At 51.3% G+C, this 19,177-nt stretch overlaps 1 protein-coding gene and 2 long non-coding RNA genes across 8 annotated transcripts; 2 read left to right on the top strand and 1 right to left on the bottom strand.

Annotated features, from left to right (window-relative positions):
- Positions 1-533: 533 nt before the first annotated feature.
- On the bottom strand, positions 534-7,988 carry LOC113882185. Its single transcript, XR_003508312.1, has 2 exons — positions 7,607-7,988; positions 534-7,309 (listed from the first exon to the last, which is right to left on the bottom strand). It is a non-coding gene; the product is annotated as an uncharacterized LOC113882185 (long non-coding RNA).
- A 102-nt stretch (positions 7,989-8,090) lies between these two features.
- On the top strand, positions 8,091-18,975 carry NQO2 (N-ribosyldihydronicotinamide:quinone reductase 2). 6 transcript variants are annotated; one of them, XM_027525387.1, is made up of 8 exons: positions 8,098-8,225; positions 8,869-9,055; positions 9,349-9,457; positions 11,248-11,412; positions 15,739-15,869; positions 16,479-16,592; positions 17,387-17,488; positions 18,711-18,975. In XM_027525387.1, the coding sequence occupies exons 3-8, from the start codon at positions 9,451-9,453 to the stop codon at positions 18,885-18,887; spliced, it is 696 nt and encodes a 231-aa protein (XP_027381188.1). In that variant the 5' UTR covers positions 8,098-8,225; positions 8,869-9,055; positions 9,349-9,450; the 3' UTR covers positions 18,888-18,975. The 6 variants fall into 6 exon arrangements, with proteins under 6 accessions (XP_027381189.1, XP_027381185.1, XP_027381188.1 ...); XM_027525389.1 differs by lacking the exon at positions 8,869-9,055 and adding an exon at positions 9,679-9,756 and having other exon boundaries at positions 8,120-8,225; XM_027525385.1 differs by lacking the exon at positions 8,869-9,055 and adding an exon at positions 8,615-8,801 and having other exon boundaries at positions 8,123-8,225.
- Positions 12,964-14,017, top strand: LOC113882187. The gene is made up of 2 exons (XR_003508314.1): positions 12,964-13,110; positions 13,415-14,017. It is a non-coding gene; the product is annotated as an uncharacterized LOC113882187 (long non-coding RNA).
- Positions 18,976-19,177: the final 202 nt, after the last annotated feature.

The raw sequence follows: 19,177 nt of genomic DNA, 5'->3' as shown, positions 1-19,177 counted from the left end.
CTGGGCCACAAATATGAGGCAGTTCGGGCCGGACACCTACAAAGGGCCTCGTCTGTCAGCCTACACGTGTGTATTTTGTCTGACGGGCAGCGGGAGTCCCTGGAGGATTCCGAGCGCTGGGGTCACACAGCAGAGAGGTGCATCGGGAAGATGGCTCTGCAGCAGCGCGGGGTGGGGAAGCGGAGGTTTGCTCCCTGGGCGCGGGGTGTCCGTGCAGCGATGCTTCAGAGGAAAGGCGGCAGGCAGTGAGCAGGCCGTGCCTGGGGCCTGGGGCCTGGAAGGAACAGCTGATGAGGGCGACCTAGTCAGGCCCAGAGTTGCTGGAAGGAGGGAGGGGAAGGAGGCTCCAGTGGGACTTTCAGACTGCCGACACACCGGCAGATGAATGGCGGAGACATTACACTAAACTCGTTTCACTTCTCCCTGGGAACAAAAGGCGTTCGCAGAGCCTGATCATTAGCTTCTGTTCCTAAGGTCTAGGAAAAACACAGGCAATGTACATTTGCACTGAGGCAGAACATGTAACATCAGCATAAGAGTCTCCACTTAAAGCCTCTTTATTTAAAAAGCCCAACATGAATGAAAAATGCACACATATGTATCTTTGGAATGACTGCTCAAGATCATGGCTTATAATTGGTAGAGCTTTGCTCTTAAACACTTCCTTATTTCAGGTTTAACCAGAAAGAAGTAGTTATGGAAGTGAGAATGAATGAACCAGTCTCCCTGGAACACAGTTCCCATAAGGGCAGGAGAAGCAGCTTATTTAGAGGTTAGGTGAGAAAGAGTCAAAAGGAAGATTGAGTAGAATGCTAAAATTTTTTGAAATTATTAATAATTCTACAATTATTTACACTTTTAAAATTATTAATTTGAATTAATAAGTTATCTGTTTAAAATTCATGAAATTTTAAAAATTATGAATAATTCTACAAGCAACAGGAAGACATTCGTGCTTTTTGAGTATTGTGTGACAAGGAAAAGCAATGATTTAGGAAACATAATTACCATAATATTTGGAACAACCAGAATATGGGAAAGTCTATCACAGGAAATAAATTAAGAAACTGTTACATCATTATGAGGTCGTATGGGCCTGAATTAAATTACACATAATTCTTGACTCCTCAAGTTCCCTCACTGACTCCCCACAAACCAAATATCTCACTTCAATGTTAAGTTTTTTTAAAAAGGAAAAGGAAAACCTCCCAACAGATTCCAGGACCAGGTAGCCCACTGGCAAATTCTCACACTAACCCTTCCCAAATTCTTACAGGAAACCGGGTGGGGAGGACTTGTGAACTCACAGGCCAACACCAAAGTAAGACACAGACGCCAGGGGAAAATACAATTACCGGACAATATTCCGTATGAATATTGATGCAAAAGCCTCAGCAAGACACTAGCAAATCGCATCCAACAAGATATTAACAGGATTACACGTCATGACCACGAGGGACTTCGTCCAGGACACAATGGTGACTCAACGTAAGAGAGGCTATCACTGCCACACGTCACAGGAATAGCATGAAGAGGGGAAAAACACACACGATCATTTTGTGAAAACAAATACGAGAGACCTCGTTTAAAACATCTATGGTCAACTGATTCCATTCAGTGGGGGGCGGGTGTTCTCTTCCGTAGGTGATTCTGAACAACTGGATTTCCATACTCAAGGATGAAGTTCTCCCCTTACCAAAAAAACTCAAAATTGATCAAAAACCTAAATATAAGAACTAAACTATGAAACTGTTAGAAGAAAACCCAGGAGCGAATGTCCAGGAGCTTTGGACTTGGCAGTGGGCTCTTAGATATGACACCAAACATTCAAGATAAACACACAAAAACAGATATATTGGATTTCATCAAAATTGAAAAGCTGCATGTGTCTAAGGACATTATCAAGAAAGTAAGGGACGCCGGAAACCAAGCTTGAATTAAGGGCCACCCATGATGCACACAGGCACAGGACTGCTGCGCGCTCAGTGCTCTGAGTCACGTTCATGCACGTCGGAGGCTGCTCCCGCCCCTACGAGCCTCTACTGTTGCAGGGAATGTGGTTTGGGCTGATGTTCTTTTTTTTAACCTTATGAGAAATGAACAACCTCCTACGTCCCTGCACCCCCTTTCAGCCCTATCACTGGGGACACTTATCTTTAATTCAGTATCGTAGTTTAAGGTGGGCTCTCGAGCTAGGGTGCTTTGCACCATTACTAGACTCTTTGGACCTCAGTTTTCTCATCTGTGAAATGGAAATAACAATAGAAACTGCATTGGGTGCTGCTGTTGGGACTAAGTCAGCTAATCCACATAAAGAACGCAGCACACTGCGGGCATTCAGTAAGCGCTGTGTTGATGCTAATGGCACGAACCCACACTGTTCTTATTTCTAGTAATTACTCAGAAGTATCAAGTGCCGTTCTAGCTTGTCCTTGAATAGCAGAGGGACTTATTCAATTCACATCCTCTCATCCAACACTCATCACTGAGTCATGAAGTAGGAAGACAAGTCATAGAACAGAATTCTGCTCGAATATCTTTGCAATTCCAGTAGTACGCTTGAAAGTACCCTTTACTTTTAATTTTCAGTCAAACTCTCACTCACCATAGATCACTGTGTACCGTGAGAGCCTAATATCTCTATTCCTACAGTTGCCAAAACACGATTGGTTTGGGGTAAAAACAGGGAGTTATAGGTTTGCTTGGGTCCAAGCACATGCAAAAGTAATTTTAAAAAGCATGTTGAATTTGCCAGTATTTGATTGTCAACTAACTGCTGAATTGTTCAGTCGCTCAGTCATGCCCCACTCTTTGCGACCCCATGGACTGCAGCATGCCAGGCTTCCCTGTCCTTCACTATCTCCTGGAGTTTGCTCAAACTCATGTCCATTGAGCCAATGATTTAAAATAAGTTAAAATATGAGATGCCTGCGTTCTCGTTTTTAATGAGTCAATTATTCATGGCATGACTGGCCATTTAACATCAAAAACCTAGTTAGCCACAGAGTTTTTTACTTGAATCTGGTCTCCAGATTACCATTTTGTTAGGACATTATCCATGTACGACTTATTAATGAAAAAGCCAGTTCATGACATGTTGTCATTAGAATCCCAGCCATAGCATTTGAGGAATCAAGATGGATCACTCTTGACAAGCAGCAGGTCTTCCCAAAATACCACAGGAAGTGAAAGTTCTCAGAAACCAGGGGTTTTGTAAGGGAATCATCATAATAGCTAATTTCCTAACGAAACTGGCCAGGTCGATGTCTTCTAGTTACATTTGAGAAAAGCCACTATGTTGCTTCTTGAAATTTCCGGGTTTGGATGATCTTCAAAGGGAGACAAGGGACACCCTGAAAACACAAGACATCTGCTAATCCTGAAATGTCCAAAGAAACCTGAAGAGATTCAGACAACCAGCCTGTTCCCTGAGCAAAGACAATGCCTCCAACCATCTTCCAAGTCTTATCCTGGGGAACTCAGCAGCAAGCTGGAAGCAACTATCAGTTCAGTTCAGGTCAATCGCTCAGTCGTGTCCGACTCTTTGTGACCCCATGAATCGCAGCACGCCAGGCCTCCCTGTTCATCACCATCTCCCAGAGTTCACTCAAACTCACGTCCAACGAGTCGGTGATGCCATCCAGCCATCTTATCCTCTGTCGTCCCCTTCTCCTCCTGCCCCCAATCCCTCCCAGCATCAGTCTTTTCCAATGAGTCAACTCTTCGCATGAGGTGGCCAAAGTACTGGAGTTTCAGCTTTAGCATCAGTCCTTCCAATGAACACCCAGGGCTGATCTCCTTCAGAATGGACTGGTTGGATCTTCTTGCAGCCCAAGGGACTCTCAAGAGTCTTCTCCAACACCACAGGTCAAAAGCATCAATTCTTCGGCGCTCAGCTTTCTTCACAGTCCAACTCTCACATCCATACCTGACCACAGGAAAAACCATAGCCTTGACGAGACTGACCTTTGTTGGCAAAGTAATGTCTCTGCTTTTGAATATGCTATCTAGGTTGGTCATAACTTTCCTTCCAAGGAGTAAGCGTCTTTTAATTTCATGGCTGCATTCACCATCTGCAGTGATTTTGGAGCCCCCCAAAATAAAGTCTGTCACTGTTTCCACTGTTTCCCCATCTATTTCTCATGAAGTGATGGGACCAGATGCCATGATCTTCGTTTTCTGAATGTTGAGCTTTAAGCCAACTTTTTCACTCTCCTCTTTCATTTTCATCAAGAGAAGTAACCATAAGAGGGAACTAAGAAAAAGTCTGGTTAATTGCTTTTAGAGGAATAGGACCCTCCCCCCAAAAGTGAAAGACAACCTACAGAATGGGAGAAAATGCAGATTATAAATCTGATAACATCCAGAATATATACAGAGCTCCTATTATTCAACAACAAATAGACAAACAACCCAATTACATAATAGACAAAGGATTTGTATAGCTATTTCATCAAAGGTAAACAAATGGCCAGTGAGCACAAGAAAAGCTTCTGAACATCATTAGTCACCAGGGAAAAGCAGAACAAAACCACAGTGAGACAGTACGAAAACCACTAGGGCAGCTGCAACAATAAAAAAAGCAACATAACAAATGTTGATGAGAAATGTAGTGAAGTCAATCGGAATGTAAAGCAGTGGACGTGACGTGTTAGTCTCCCGGTCGTGTCTGACTCTTTGCAACTTCATGGACTGTAGCCAGTCCATGGAATTCTCCAGGCAAGAAACTGGAGTGGATTGCCAGATCCTACTCCAAAACAGTGGAACCACTGTGAAAGCCGGTTTGGCAGCTCCTTAAAAAGCAAAATCGTTACTACATGACGCTGCGATGTCGCTCCTTGGCATACACCCAAAAGATGTTTAAAAGGGCTCAGACACTTGTGCACCAATAATTATTTCAGCATTATTCACAACAGCCAAATGACCCAAGTGTCCACCAACCTGTGAAAGGTTAAAACAACATGAACGGATAAAATGTGGTATATGCATAAAATAAAATATTAGTCAGCAGTAAAAGGGAGTGAAGTTCTGATACGTGTTACGATATGGATGAACCTTGAAAACATTAGGCTAAGTGAAGGAACCCAGTCACAAAAGGCCGCCTGTTGTATGATTCCACTTGTATGAAATACCTAGAAAAGGCAAATTCACAGAAAGCAGAAAGATTATCGGTGCAGAACCTGGGTGGGGAGTGGGGAGTTTGGAGGTACTGCCTAAGGATTAGTGAGTTTCTGTTCGGGGTGAAGAAAAATTGTCAGAAATAAAAATAGTGACATTGCATAGCATTATGAGTGTAATTAATGCCACTGGATAGAATTAATGCCATTGTGTACTTACAATGGTTGAAATGACAGATCTTTGTTACAGAGATTTTACCACCATAAAAAAAAAAGATTAACTAGAGGGACTTCCCTGGTGATCGGGAGATAGGATTCCACATTCCCAATGCAGGGGCCCGGGGTTTGATCCCTGGTGGGAGAATTAGATCCCACACGCCCAGCCAAGACCCAGTGCGGCCAGGCAGAGAGATGGATAAATATATTTATAAACACAACCTGAGTTCTCAGGAAGTTTGTTTCCCAAAAGAAGGCAGATGCTGTTCGTAGAGGAAAGAAAAGCCATTAAATAAAACCAAAAGGAACTACTTCTCTAGGAAAACGTTCAAGCTACTTCGATTAGTCTTAAGGTAACCCTCGGTATTAATTTTCATCTGAAACACAAAATAAGGGGCAGCTGAGGGAAAGAAGTATGCAGCTGGCTTAACTGCCTCCCCCGCCCCCAACCTGCCGGAAAGCCTAAGCGTATTTCTCCACTGCAAGAAGTGAAACGAACAGTCCACTCGTGACCGTTAGAGGTCGTGCTTGCTACATCTACATTTTAATAGCACCGCCTCCTCCTTAGTCTCACGGTAGGAATGTCTTGTTTGCAGTAAATGCCAGATTAGCAGGGAATCATGTTTCTCTTCGTCAGACGGGCCCCTATCCAATCCACCGCTGGCGCTTTCACCATCCTGAAGACCCAGGCGAGGGCCTGCCGGCTGGCCAGCTGACCTTGTCCGGAGGGCGACGTCCCCTCCGCACCTGCGATTCCCGCGTGCGGCCGCCAGATGGTGCTGCCTCGTCGCGGACTAGGATCAAAGCGCGGCTGGACCCAGAAGCTCCCTGCACCTGCGAGTTTTCAGAGGCGGGGTCGCACGTTGGTCTCCTTTCCGGCCCAGCACTTCCACCCACACACCAGGGTCTAGACGGCTCCCGGGCTGGTTGCCTGCGGCTCCACAGTCACCGGGAGATCTGGCTGCTTTCCTTATTGGTCCTCACACCACCCTGGTGGCTCAGTGGTAAAGAATCTGCCTGTCAAGTGGGAGATGCAGGTTCCATCCCTGGGTTGGGAAGATGCCCTGGAGGAGGAAATGGCAAACCAATCCAGTATTCTTGTCTGGGAAATCCCAGAGGAGGCTGGCAGGCTACACAGCCCATGAGGTCGCAAGAGTTGAACACGACTTTGCATAAACAACCACAACCTCACAGCACCAAAGACGTGAACAACCCCCCTCCCAAGGGACAACAGCGTCAGTCACCCCCCTTGGAAGGTCGCCGCAGAGTCCCTGCATCCGCCTTTCTTAGTCGCAATCATTTCACGTGACTCAAAGATGATTTGCGGACATCATCTCAGTCTGACAAGAAAGAGGGAAGAAAACTAAGCCAGATCTCATCTTTGAGGACATTCTGGAACATTTGGAAATGCCTCCACAACTTTTCCCTCAGGTGAAGGTCATTCTAAAATGAAAGTGGCCTCCAGCACCTCCCAGGCTCACAAGACAAGGTGGCCTGTCCACTGCTGGCATGAGGGCATGTCACGCATAGAGAGGCCACGTCCTCACTCTGAACCCAAGAAAGACAGCAGCCTCGGACAGACCACCCAGACGCTGCGGACGCTGCAGCTGTTTGCATCAGGAAGGTTATGCTCCAAGGGGAACCAGCCTTCGCTCTCTAGGCCCATCCTGAAGGTGAAAGAGTTAGTCGCTCAGTGGTGTCCAACTCTTTGCAGCCCCATGGACCCTCTGTCCATGGAATTCTCCAGGTAAGCGTACTGGAGTGGGTTGCCATGAACATCTCCAGAGTATCTTCCTGACCCAGGGATCAAACCTGGGTCTCCTGAATTGCAAGCAGATTCTTTACCGTCTGAGCCACCAGGAGAGCCCCAAGGGCCATCCCGGGACACCAGAAATCAAGGCAGAGTTTGGGAGGGTCCTTGAGTGAGTCCCAATGGCAGGGCGATCTACAAATGAGGTGGTGCAGGCCAGAAAGTGCTGGAAAGAGAGAAAAGAGACAGTTGGCCCAAAGTGCCCACCAGCAGCCCTCCCACACATGTCTGCAGGCTCCAGTTCGGTGCCTCTCTGCCTTCCGGGCATCTCCTTGGCCTTGAACCAGCCTGTGTGCCCTTTACCCCCAGACTCCCCAATAAGAACGTCAGGCCAGACCACAGAACAACGCCACCGCCTGAACGATCACACACCGCACATTCCCATCAGCACACGACTAAGAGGGACACGACAAGGTCCCTCTTAGAATCACACCTGCCCACCAGAAACCCGGCAACCACTAACCTGTTCTCCGTTTCTAGAATCTCATCTCAAGCATGTTACATAAACGTGATCGTTCAGAGGGGACCCTCAGGGATTGGCGATTTTCATGCAGCGTATTTCTCTGCAGATTCGCCCCAGCTGCTGGGGCCCCGATCGTTCATCCTTTTCACGGCTGAGTGTTTTGACCCTGAGTGGGTCTAGGGGCGGAGGCGGCGGGAGGGGCAGACACGGCGCCCCCCCTTCCCAGAACTAAAACTGCCATCCCTTCAGCCGCCGCGGCGCGGAGCCACCCGGTCCGGCTCCCAGGGGCTACGACAGGGCAGGGGCGGAGCGAAGGGCGTGTGGGCGGGGCTTATGCCGGGGCGGGACGCCGAGCGCGAGGAGAGGTCCAGACAGGTCGGGGGCGGGGCTGCGCTCCGGAGAGAGGAGGGGAGGGGCGTGGCCTCGGCGCTCGTGGGCGGGGCATGGGCGGGGCCCCGCCGGCCTTGCCCCCGCGTCCTGCCCAGAGGAGAGCGTCTGCATTGTCCGCTCGCGACGCCTGCGAGTGCGTAGTCCGCGCGGCCGGATCGTGGCGTGGACGCCGGACGTTCTCCCAGAGGGAAGTCTCGTCCTGCCGGTCGTCTCGGGCGTTTTGGCCGAGGTGAGTGTCCGCGCTCTCCGGGGGCCGCTTCCCGGGACCGGGGTCTCCGCGGGCTTCCACCCCCGCGTGCCCAAGCTTCCCCCTGCACTTGCGAGGCCTGGGGCGCAGGTGTGCGCAGGCCCGTCACTGCCCCCAGCCGCTGCCCTCCGCCCTGGACTCGGCCCGCGCTGACCCCACGCGCGGACGGCAAGGGGCCGCCTGGGGTCGGCGAGCGGGCGGCGCGGAGACCAGGCCTGGGCCCTCGGGGTTCCGGCTCGGCCTTTGCCCCGGGTGCCAGGACCCGAAACTCAGCTTCTCCAACCTTAGTCCCTGAGAATCTCAGCCAGAAAATCCAAGAAGTGGGACATGTATGTGGTGTGTGCTTCCTGCGCCGATGTTTATGGTTCTAGGGGGATGGAGGGAACACGAGAGGAGCGATCGAGGAGGCTGGAACGAAATAGAGTGCATAAAAGGTGTCAGTGCGTTTGGTGTGGCCTGATGTACGTAGTTTAGCAGCCGCACGCTTCTGTTTTCCTGTCGGCCTGATAAGGGCACCCTCTCCACGGAAGAAGACGGCTCTCCCTGCTGTGGCGCAAGGTCAGTGGGGAAGTGCTGGGCAAGTGGCCTGCTTCTTGAGCCTCAGTTTCTCATTCTGTACAACTAGGAGAATTGGACCCCACGAGGAGTCAGAACTCCAAGGCCTCCAGCGGCCTGGCAGGTGACGTGACTAGGTACACTGGACCAGGCAGCGCGATAAGGGGATGCCTCCCCTGCTGTCAGCACTGAAATGAAAGCTTTTCTTCCTAAACCAGACTGTCTTTGGGCCCTGACCCCGGGGAATTCAGGACCAGGTGCTCCCTGAGTCTGCAGCCCATCACTCTCTGGACATGCTCCGGGGGCTTCTGCTAGGCTCAGGATAAAGTCCTCACCCCTGCACTACTGACCCACCCAGCCCTTGGACGGAATCTCCCACCACCCAGCTCTGTTGTAACCACATGTCCACCGTGTAGGCTCTCTGAGCACCCCAGGCCAGTCCCAACGCTGCCTCACGCTTGCTGTTCCCCTGCCTCAGCCTGCCCACGGCTGCATGCTCAGCTGCCCACCGTGTCTCCCCACCTCCCTTAGCATTTGTTTCCTCTTCTAGGTCGTTGGCATCACTGAGCGTGACCGTGCCTGAGAGCTCAGGGCCCCCTGCACACCCTCTTCTCGGCAGGATTCAGAGAGAAAATACCCATCTTCCTGGGACATGGCAGGTGACTATTAGCTATGGGGGAGTTAAACTTTGTTAAAAGAAAAATTTAGTAGAAATTGAATACTTTGTTATAAAAACTCCAGACAACACTGGTGTATAAAACTTGTTTATAATGTGGACTGCTACCTGGAATTATCTTGTTTTGTATTTTCTTACTTGTTTTATTGTTCATTTCAGCCCCACCAAAGTAGAATGCTTACCTTGTCTTTGCTTTGCCTCCAGCCTCTGGGATGACCCCTTGGGACATCATAGCCGCTCAGTCAATAGATATGGAGTGACTGAGCCCCAAGAGTGACCATGGTTAGAAATACCGCATGACTCATGCATCCCATTGTGACATCTTTTTGTTCAACACCATAGCATGAAAATCCTTGCATTTCATAACATAAAAATTCACGTTATTTTACGCATATGTTGTACATTAGGGTTTCTCACCTGCGGCGCTGCTGGCATCAGCGCTCTGTCGGGGGCCTGTCCCCAGCTGCGTTCCGCAGCAGCCTTGCTCTCTGTCTTCCACGACCCAGCAGCGCCTCCCTCCAGATGCCACAGCCAAGAAATGTCTCCAGATGTTGTGAAACACTCCCTGGGAGGTAGCACTCCCTGGCTGAGAACCATCAGTGTGGATATTTCATTTGTATCCTGTTTCCCGTTAAGCCCCCAAGTTCCTTTATAACAAATGAGTCTGAGAAGTTAAAACTGTTAATCGTTAATTTCACTCGTGCAGTTCAGCCTTTACACTCTGCTGAGTGCCCCAAAGCTCTTTGCTTCAAACTAACATTTATATTTTCTCCTTAAGGGCCTAAACAGAATAATATGGATCAAGAGTTTAAATATCTTAGTTTTAAGAGGTTCCCACAGAAAATTTAAACACATCCCCACAGCTGCCTTCTAGAAGGAACTGGTACGTGACCTTGGAGAATGTCCTGAAGGAGGACAGTGCAGCTGCAGCTGCTGCTGCTGCTAAGTCGCTTCAGTCGTGTCCGACTCTGTGCGACCCCACAGACGGCAGCCCACCAGGCTCCGCCGTCCCTGGGGTTCTCCAGGCAAGAACACTGGAGTGGGTTGCCATTTCCTTCTCCAATGCGTGAAAGTGAAGTCACTCAGTTGTGTCTGACTCTTTGTGACCCCGTGGACTGCAGCCTCCTAGGCTCTTCTGTCCATGGGATTTTCCAGGCAAGAGTACTGGAGGGGGGTGCCATTGCCTTCTCTGTGCAGCTTCAGAGATTGTTGGTATGAATGACACCGCCAGGTAGTGGATGGAGCCTCTGTTGTTAGGCTGTCCACTGAAGCCGGGCTTAATATAGGCCCTGCCTTCCCATGGGACTCAGGATCTGATTTTTTTTTTTTTAAAATACCTTATGTGTCAGTTTTCAGCGGAGACGAAGGAAGCAGAGCTGTGTGTCAGCGACTGGCCTGCCAACAAGGGGTTAGCACAAAAGATTAGTCACAGTGGTTTCTTATTCTGAGCTTAGGCAACGTGGCTAAAGCGTCTCCTGGTGGATAACCAGAGTAGATTGGGCTTTGAAAGAATGCAGTCATGTCATTCTTGGGGAGTCGTAACTGGACTCCTGTGTTAGTAAACTCAAGTAGTAAACTCAAGTAAACTCAAGTGAGCTGATACAACCAGGTTCCTAAAATGCTCCTTGTTTTACAGCCGTCTCCCGTAAAAAGCGTTGGTCTTCCATACTTAGCTTCAACCGTTGTGTGCGCCCTCTTGTCAGCTTGGTCCTTGTGGAGCTTTGACAGAGAGGAATTATTCTTCAAGACAAATGGTTTCTTGTCTGGGTTTAGGTAAGAAAGTGCTCATCGTCTACGCACACCAAGAGCCCAGGTCTTTGAACGGGTCCCTGAAGGACGTGGCGGTGGCTGAACTGAGCCAGCAGGGCTGCAGCGTCATCGTTTCGGACCTCTATGCCATGAACTTTGAGCCCAGGGCCACAGGGAAGGATATCACTGGTGAGTCATAAATGCTCTGGGTTTTTTTTTTTTTAACTTTCTTGGGGAATCTCCACACTGTTCCGCACGGTGGCTTCACTTTACGCCAGCCGCACGAGGGTCCGCCGTCCTCCACGTCCTCACCAGCGCTGGGTGTGTCTTGTCTTGCTGACGGCCATTCTGACCGGCAAGAGGTGGTATCTCGCCGTGGTTTTGCTTTGTGTCCCTGATAATCAGTGATGTTGAGCGTCTTTTCACATGCCTGTTGGCCATCTGTGTTTTCCTCAGAAAGATACCTGTTCAAATCCTCTGCCCGTTTTTAAATCAGATTGTTAGGAGATTTTTGCCTTCTTTGAATTATTTTTTTAATTAAAAAAGTTTGTAAACAAAACTCATCATTGGACGTGATGTACAAGTCTCATGTGGAAAAGGTCTGCAGTGCGTGGCTTTTCCTGCACGCCCAGCCAGCCAGCTTCTCTGCTCCCACAGGAACCAGGGTCTCCCACCGCCTCTGCATCTTTCTGGGGCGAGTTTGTGCTGTCTCTGGGTGTGCCTAAAGCAATTCACAGTATAACGGCTTTTCTCTCCGCTTTTTAAAAATGGGAACATGCGTTCCCACGAGTTGTTTTGCGTGTTGCTGTCTCTTTCTGCCTCAGAACCCCCGTTGTCTGGAGGCACCGCGGTTTCCGTAGTGCGCACTCAGGCCGTGTCGGCTGCTTCTCTCTTTGGCTGTGATAGCAGGACTGCGGCAAGAACGGTGGCCGGCGCTTTCCTGCGTGTGCGAGTAGACGGAGCTGCTGGGCAGGGGGAATGTGTGTCTCGAATGTTCATAGACAATATCAAACTGCTTTCCGTGAGTGCTGTACCAGCTCACTCTCCAGCCCACAGTGCTCGCAAGTGCTCGTTTCCTTGTTTTACCGAGTTTTTGATAACTGCCAATCAGACAGGTGGAAAATGGTCTCTGGTATAGGGTTTGAAATATGAATTGTAAATCCATTTATACCTAATTTTTGTTTTGGCTTTGCTGTGGTGGCTTCTCTTTTAATTTAGACCTGTGCATTTTGTGTTATATAAACTCGAAGCTTATTTTTTTTAAGGTGCTATAGTATTTGGCAGGTTCCACTTTTTAAAGTTAAATACTTTCTCTACTCAGAATTTCTCTCAATGTGTGATGTGAGGTGTGGATTCAGTTTTTCCCAAGTATGTACTCATCCCCATTTATTACATTATCTAGCTGTTTGCCTTGACTTAAAAGCCGCCCTTGTTGTGACGTGAATTCCCATGTTTTGGCGTCTTCTGCCTTTGTGCGCTGGTTTGTTTTCCTGTCCATGACTCAGCACCATATGACTTTCATTATTTTGGCAAATCATTTACTATCTCATAGAGTTAGGTCACCTTCATTTGTCTTACTTTTTTTTACAGCTACTTTGACTTTTCCATAAAGATTTTTTGAATTATCTTTCCAGATTGTTGACTGAAAAAATAAAAAGCACACCATGCCAGCTGTGCTGTGCTTAGTCACTCAGTCATGTCCGACTCTTTGTGACCCCGTGGACTGTACCTCACCAGGCTCCTCTGTCCATGGAGTTCGCCAAGCAAGAAGACTGGAGTGGGTTGCCATGCCCTCCTCCAGGGGGCGCCCCCAACCCAGGGATCAAACCCAGGCCTCCCGCATTGTGGGCAGATTCTTCATTGTCTGAACCACCAGGAAAGACAGCTGTGAGTTAAGTTTTGTGTGGGGTAAAGTGAGGACTATGGCCTGGGAGATGGCCTCTCGGCTATCTCTGAAACTGCTCCAGAGAGGTGGAGGGAAGGTCAGGATGTGTGGGATTTGGTGAAGAGGGGTCATGCAGTCATCAGGCGCTCATTTTGGCAGAAGATTGCTGCTAGCCATGAGGAGCAGATGCCACCGTTAATGATTTTAGTGCTTTAAAGACATGAAGACTTACAAGAATTGGGCTCAGAAAACCTTCTGAAAACACCTATCTGAAGGCATGTTTTTCTACTTTTTCCCGGAGCACAGAGCGCCTCATTCCTGATCTCCACCCTGAACTCCTTCCAGGGGGGTGTTGGAGATCAATGGCTACAGCAGCTTGTGACTTAATCCCTATAGAGCAGATGGCAAGCTCCAGCCTTTAGTTGGCAAGATTCTAAAGGTAACGGATTGTTTACAGCGGAACTTCAGTGCCACATCTTTCTGTTCCAGCAACAGGCGTGGTTCCTCATGTGATCACGTTCTTTTATAACCCTCCAGGTGTATTTATGAGTTCTCTTCACGCAGATCTTGCATAAATCTTACTTACTGGGTTTTGTTCCTCTACATGAAGAGGACTGATCTGTGCATGTCTGTGTGCGTGCATGCATGCGGCTGCTACAACTTTCTCACTGTTTGTAGTTTTAAGCCAATTCTCTGGGTCTTTCCTGATACACAGTCAAACCATCTGCAAGTAATAATTTCACCCGTGCCTTTCCAGTAATTCCCAGTAAATTAAATACCTTTAGGTCCCTCCTGTTTGCAATTGTGTTAACAAGACTCCAGATTTAGCATTTAGTACTGGTGGTAATGGTTGTATCCTTGCCTCTCCTTGTCTTCCTTCCCTTTTAATAAACCAAACAGCTCTTTTCACTGAAAAGCAACAGAGCAGGGGCTGGGGAGGCACAGAGTATTGTGTGCTGGGGCCACTGGCGTTTCAGGGAATCAGGTAAGACACGGGCTCTGCAGAAACAGCATTTTAAGTGTGGTAAACAGTGGGCAGAGGGTGAACACTAGCAGCCCCTTCACACACCCTCCTTGTCCCGCGGCCCCAAGGTCAAGCAGGCAGAACTCTTTGGTGTGGCTCATTGTAGATCTTACTCCAGATGTTAACAAAGCGCACATTCCTGTAGAGCTTAGGAGCTCTGTAGATACAGGTACAAACAGGGATTTACTCCTTCAGAGGAGCTTTCAGGAGTCTTATTAACGACCGTGTCACTTCAGGGTACATGTTATAACTTACCAGTTCCCATGTTGATTTAGCTTTGTCTCCATCTTTGGTTTCAATCTGTGAGTCAATATGTCTGCATGACTCTGGATTTCCTGCCTTACTAAAAAGTGCATCCACACCCACACATATAAAACATCCCCGTTTCCCCGACGCTTGCACACCTCTGCTCTGCTCTCACCTTTAAACTCTACCTGGAGTACATGTGGCCCACATACGTGTTATCTGTTTACCACTCTCAGCAGCACACAGAGGCCGCGGTGGGCTCCACACCTGGGGGTGGCAGCCTGCCTGAGACACAGGCTCTCCTCCTTGTGGGCTCTGGTCAGCACACAACCTCACGCACAGAAGGGTCCCAGCCAAGCTTTTGAGTGAAGGTGAGGCCCGGGGAGTCTGGGCCCTGGGATGCTCTCGGCCGTGGTGCCCAAAGGTGGGGCCGGCTCTACTCAGGCCACCCTGAAGGCCTGTGTGCTGGGGGGCCACCCTGAGCCCCCCACTCCTCTCTGGTCGCTTGGGAATTACCTGGCCCCTCGTGTTGTTATGAAAGGTAGAAACAGCCTGTTACGATGAGGTTAGAGCCCAGTGAGGTACGAGGAGACCCTCAACCACCAGTTAACAGGGGGCAGTGCTTAGGCGAGTCGTGCTGCTGGACAGGAACCCACCGAGGCCTCGTCTTTCCGTTTAACTGTGGGGGTCCTGCCTCAGGGCCCAGCCCTGCTGCTGCCTGAGCCCACCCCTGCAACCAGGCCTGCTCCAGAATTGCTGAGGCCACAGCTTTTTCAGAGCTGAATCGAGAAAATGGCTGTTTCCTGCATAAACCATGGGCCCCCTCTGCAACCCATGTGCACGCAGAGCTGAGCCCCCGTGGCCGAGCTGCAGCCCTGCAGCCAGGCCACCCGCGGCCCCCGGCCTCCCGCCCTGGCCCGGCAGCTCCCCGAGGCCTGCCTCTGGCCAGCGCTGCGGTCCCCTGTGTATCACGCACTGGAGCCCCCTCCCCTCCGGTCCTCCACACCGCCTGCAGAACTCCTGCTCCATCGTCAAATCCCCGTGACGCTTTGCTCACCTGCTGCCCACATGGGCGAGGCCCCCGCGTCTGGGCAGTGAGGTCCGTGTGCCATGGGGCTGCCCTGAGCTCACTGCCCTGTCGTGCTCCGTGTTAATCATGTGGTTATTTGTCCCTCCTGGACTCTGGCCCCTCGAAGGTGAGGACCCTAGCTGTTCCTCTGTGTCCACAGTCTGACCCCAGGGCCCACCCCCCGGTCAGGTCTCAGTGACCTTGCTGGGGGGCGTCCAGGCAGCAGTGTCACTGTGGGGCTGGCGGGCCGTGGATGTCCCGCTGAGTGGGAGCCTTTGTCCTGCTTCCCAGGCACCCTCTCCAACCCTGGTTTCTTCAACTATGGCGTGGAGGCCCACAAGGCCTACAAGAAGCAGTCTCTGAGCAGTGACATCATTGAGGAGCAGAAGAAGCTTCAGGAGGCCGACCTGGTGATATTCCAGGTTGGTTTTCCCTTTCGTTGCTGTACCGGCTCTGTGTGCAGACTCTGTCCAGAGACGCTGCTGGCCACGGTGTACGGCCCCCAGCGCGGGTTCCCTTCCCCCTCTGGGAACGGGTTGTTGCCTGTGTTCGTCTCTTTTCCCTGACACTGTCATTGGACGCGGTGTTGGGGCTTCTGTGGGGACCACAGTGGCTCCAGGGAGACCTCCCTGCTGCAGTGTGGAGTCAGGCTCAGCTCCTCAGAACCCCTGGGCCCAACTCCCAGATGCCACGTCTCACCCCAGGCGGAGAGGGGGCAGGCTCCTTCCCGCACCCTCCCCCTGGCCCCGTGGTTGGGGTCATGGTTCTGCTGCCCCAGAGTGGGCTCAGTCAGGGGCCCGCAGTCGCGACGTCAGGGGGACCCAGAGCCACCTGCGGCAGCCACCAAAACACTGTCAGCCCTGCCCGCCCAGCCCGCCGCCGCCGCCACCCTACACACCTCAGAGCAGGGGGAAGAGCTGCCCACGCGTGTGGCCCCAGGGGGCACCCGCCTGCCCAGGCTGGAGAGGGGGCGGCACCCCCGAAGCCCCAGGCAGACAGACACCCCAGCACCCCCTCCTGCTCCCCCACAGTTCCCGCTGTACTGGTTCAGCGTGCCCGCCGTGCTGAAGGGCTGGATGGACAGGGTGCTCTGTCAGGGCTTTGCCTTCGACTTCCCCGGCTCCTACGATGACGGCTTCCTCAAGGTATGACCCCTACCCACCGGGATGAGGGACCCTTGTCCATCAGAGAAGGACGGGGCATCTCAGCAAGTCACCTCTGGTTTGCCTTTGTTAACCAAACTCCCACGGAGCACCATCTGTGTGCAGGGCTTACACGGGTGAGAAAGCACGGCTCCTGGGGTCACAGCCCTTTCCTCCAGCAAAGGGTGCAGGGTGTCCACGTCCGGCGGCGTGCTCTGCCAGGGGTCTGGGGCACCTGCCCTGCAGCGTGGACTCGTGCCTGGCCATGCACCTGTTCGCCTCTCAGCACCTGGACCCACCTTGAAAGCAGGATAACCCTAGTGGATGGTGGACCCAGCCGCTGCACAGGATGTGGTAGCTGTGGATTTCCTGTGCAAGCAGATGATGTTCAAGTTCCAAAAGCCTCAGAAAACAAGTGTGCACAAACAGAGCGCTGAGACGTGAGAGGTGTCTCAGGCTGTGAAGAGACTCAGCCCTTTGCTGACCAGCCCCGGGAGCCTGGCCCTGCTGGCCGCAGGCGTCATGCACCCTCCCAGCCAACCCCTGCACCCACACCCCCGAAGCCCACTCCCCCAGCATCAGGCCTGTTAGCGCTGTCCATCCAGCCCACTCCCTCTGGCTGCCCCTCCCCTGCCCTGTCAGATGTCGCTGTCGCCTGCCACTGGGCCGGACAGAGATGGGAGTGTGTGTCCGTCCATTAGGGAAGGTGGGGCGGGGGAGCTGGCCTCGGTTTCCCTCCAGTCACTATAGATGACCCTCCCTGGGGTCCACACCCAATCCCGTGCTGTCCTCCACAGGGTAAGCTGGCCATCCTGTCCTTAACCACAGGCGGCACGGCCAGCATGTTCTCCAAGACTGGGGTGAACGGAGACTTCCGGTACTTCCTGTGGCCCCTCCAGGTATGCGCCCCCCACACACAGCTCTCCTAGCTCCTCCCGGGTGAGAGGGGGGCCTGAAGGCCAGGCCATGCTGACTCCCCTGGAAACAGGATATCATAACCTCTTAGCCTTTTGGATGTTTTACTTGGCAGCCCTGAAAAGGTTGCCTGATGGAGAAAACTCTGTGATCATGAGAACCTTTGATGCTATTTGGCCAGAGGCCAAGCCGAGCCCGGTTGGCCGGTATCCGCTCTGGGTAAACAGGAGCCCTGAGGTGGCTCCGTGTGTCATGAGCTTCAATTCTTCCTGCTTTAAAACTCTTCACATTTGTTTCAGTTTGCAAAAGTACATATGGGAACAAAGAGACTGTGAAAAAGAGAAATTCAGTTCTCTTAATGCCTTTGAAAACAATCACTTTCAATGATTTAATGTATTTCCTTACAGCCCATGTATATTCTTTTTAAAAAACATTTATCCACGTATTTATTTGGCTGAGCCAGGTCTCCACCAGGGCATGCAGACTCCTCAGCTGTGGCATGTTCACCCTCAGCTGCAGCACATGGGATCCAGGCGCCTGCACGGGGAGCATGGAGTGCCGGCCACTGGGCTGGCTGGACCAGGGAGGGCCCTGTGTTCTTACACATGTCCATTTGATGACTCAGCCTATCATATTTCTTTCTTTTCTTACATGAACAGTGCACCGCAAGTACTGCTTCACATTTCTTGTTGTTACACCTAACACATGTCTTGAGCAGCCTTCCGTGGTGGCACATTTAGCTGGAATAGCCTCATTCAGGGCTCCCTGGTGGCTCAGTTGGTAAACAATCCACCTGCAATGCCGGAGACCCTAGTTTGATTCCTGGGTCGGGAAGATCCCCTGGATAAGGAATAGGCTACCCTATTCTACCCTACAGTATTCTGGCCTGTATAGTCCATGGGGTTGCACAGTCCGGCATGACTGAGCAACTTTCCCTTTCATGAGTTGCCATAATTTACCTAAGCAATCAAAACAATAAAACTTAGTGTGCGACTCAGCAGCAGAGATTAGACAGCTGTGTCGGAGCCACCCAGCACTCGCTGCCCCCCAGGAGCGGCCAGGCCCTGAGGCTGCAGGGCAGCGCCCGCATTCTCGGCTCCCTGGTGGTGGGAGGTTCTCTGAGCTCCCTGGAGGCCAGCTGTGCACGTTCTCCCGGTGACTGAGCGGTGGGCGGCTTCTCACCGCGCTCCCCTGTTTGCGCTGTAGCACGGCACACTGCACTTCTGCGGATTTAAAGTCCTTGCCCCTCAGATCAGTTTTGGTCCTGAAATGGCGTCCGAAGAAGAAAGAAAGAGGATGGTGGCCTCCTGGGCGCAGAGGCTGAAGACCCTCTGGGAGGAGGAGCCCATCCAGTGCTCGCCCCCGTGGTACTTTGGGCAGTGACGGAGGCCACGCCACACTGCGGGGGCCACACGGGAGCTGTGACGCGTGTAATGCCACTCAGGCGCATGTAATAAAGGATGTCACGACAGCCAGGGTGTGACTGTGTCTCCAGGGTCCTGCGGGCTGGCTCCCACCCCCCGCTGGCTGTCCCAGATTCTCTGCTGAGGGGTGGCAGGTCCTTCTCCCAGGCTCGCTTTTTGTTTCTAATACCTTTCCTTCTCCTTTATTCAGCCTTCGCAGGTAGTGTTTGTCTGTAGTTTTGGCACGAAACTGGATTTGTTAGATATTTG

The sequence above is a fragment of the Bos indicus x Bos taurus genome, chromosome 23 (genome assembly GCF_003369695.1).
Source record: "Bos indicus x Bos taurus breed Angus x Brahman F1 hybrid chromosome 23, Bos_hybrid_MaternalHap_v2.0, whole genome shotgun sequence".
Taxonomy (NCBI): Eukaryota; Metazoa; Chordata; class Mammalia; order Artiodactyla; family Bovidae; genus Bos; species Bos indicus x Bos taurus.
The sequence above is the reverse complement of the archived record's forward strand: the minus strand, read 5'-3'. Positions and strand labels throughout refer to the sequence as shown.